Here is a 1,269-nt window from a genome sequence, read left to right on the forward strand (position 1 = left end):
CCTCTTTGGTGGAAGGGAGAAAGTAGCACAGGGTAGACATAGGATAAGAGGGGATATCAATGTGGGTCTTACTCGAGATATATGGGAACATACTTATCGTTTCCATTAGGTACTGATCCTCGGTGATCCGGTAAGCAATAGAGCATGAACGATTAGGTGACTTCATCCTCATGTTTAGGGGCTTGCCAAGTCACAGTGCCTTAAATTCGTCAATAAGCTTTTCCAGCGCTCAGTGTGAGTTGCAGCAGTTCCTCTCTAGATCCCAGTTACATTTAGCCATCGTCTGCAGGTACACCACGGGTAAGGGAGCTAGTGCCGTTGGTTTGACGGCATCAGTTCGTAAAGACTATCAAACTGGAGAGTACACGCTTGAGGGTGGAGCTTTGGTATGATATCAGCGGCGATACCCTACTCGTAAGGATGTTGTCGCCACTGGGTGGCAGGTATTGGCTGATAGTGGTATTTGCCTGATCGATGAGTTTGATAAGATGAATGATGCTGATCGTACCTCCATCCATGAGGCTATGGAGCAGCAGAGTATATCTATATCTAAAGCGGGTATTGTGGCATCCCTCTCAGCCAAGTGCTCAGTCGTAGCAGCTGCCAACCCTGTCGGAGGTCAGTCGGACTGTTGACCTCCTCCTATGCACATGTCATCTCGGCAGGCCGATACAACCCTAGTCTTACCTTCACTGACAATGTAGATCTCACGGACCCCATCTTATCCCGTTTCGATGCTCTATGTGTGATACGAGATGAGATTGATATATTCCAAGATGAGCGTCTGGCCGACTTTGTCGTGTGTACCCATATGCAAAACCATCCCCGTGAGCCTAGCGACAACGTGAGGCCTCGGAACCAGGAGACGGAAGCACTATACGAACCCATCGATCAAGACCTCCTCAGGAAGTATATTCTCTATGCAAGGTAGGGACATTCTTCATGTTGTCATCTATTAGTGCTGAGCTGCTGATGCTGCTGCCCTCTAGGACGAGTGTATTCCCCAAGATATCGGATGTGGATGCAGACAAGTTGGCCAACTTCTACAAGGAAATCAGATCAGCTGCCTCTGATAGTCACGGGCTTCCCATGACGGTAGATACAATCCCTGCCATGGATGGATGACGACGATGGCTATGCATCCCCTTGCCAGGTCAGACATATAGAGTCGATGATTCGTATGGCTGAGGCAAGTGCTAAGATGGAGCTTAGAGACTACGTCACAGTAGACATTGATCATGCTATAGCCACTATGCTGGTAGTGCACCA

At 48.7% G+C, this 1,269-nt stretch overlaps 1 protein-coding gene across 1 annotated transcript; it reads left to right on the forward strand.

The window, feature by feature from the left end:
* Positions 1–109: 109 nt before the first annotated feature.
* Pmar_PMAR010629 (DNA replication licensing factor MCM6, putative) lies at positions 110–1,258 on the forward strand (the record flags this gene model as incomplete). Its single annotated transcript, XM_002777706.1, has 7 exons — positions 110–130; positions 179–234; positions 290–386; positions 444–618; positions 666–927; positions 990–1,095; positions 1,154–1,258. Coding segments are annotated over 7 exons (822 nt in total), but the record flags the coding sequence as incomplete, so codon positions are not given.
* Positions 1,259–1,269: the final 11 nt, after the last annotated feature.

This window comes from Perkinsus marinus, assembly GCF_000006405.1.
Source record: "Perkinsus marinus ATCC 50983 genomic scaffold scf_1104296951184, whole genome shotgun sequence".
Taxonomy (NCBI): domain Eukaryota; phylum Perkinsozoa; order Perkinsida; family Perkinsidae; genus Perkinsus; species Perkinsus marinus.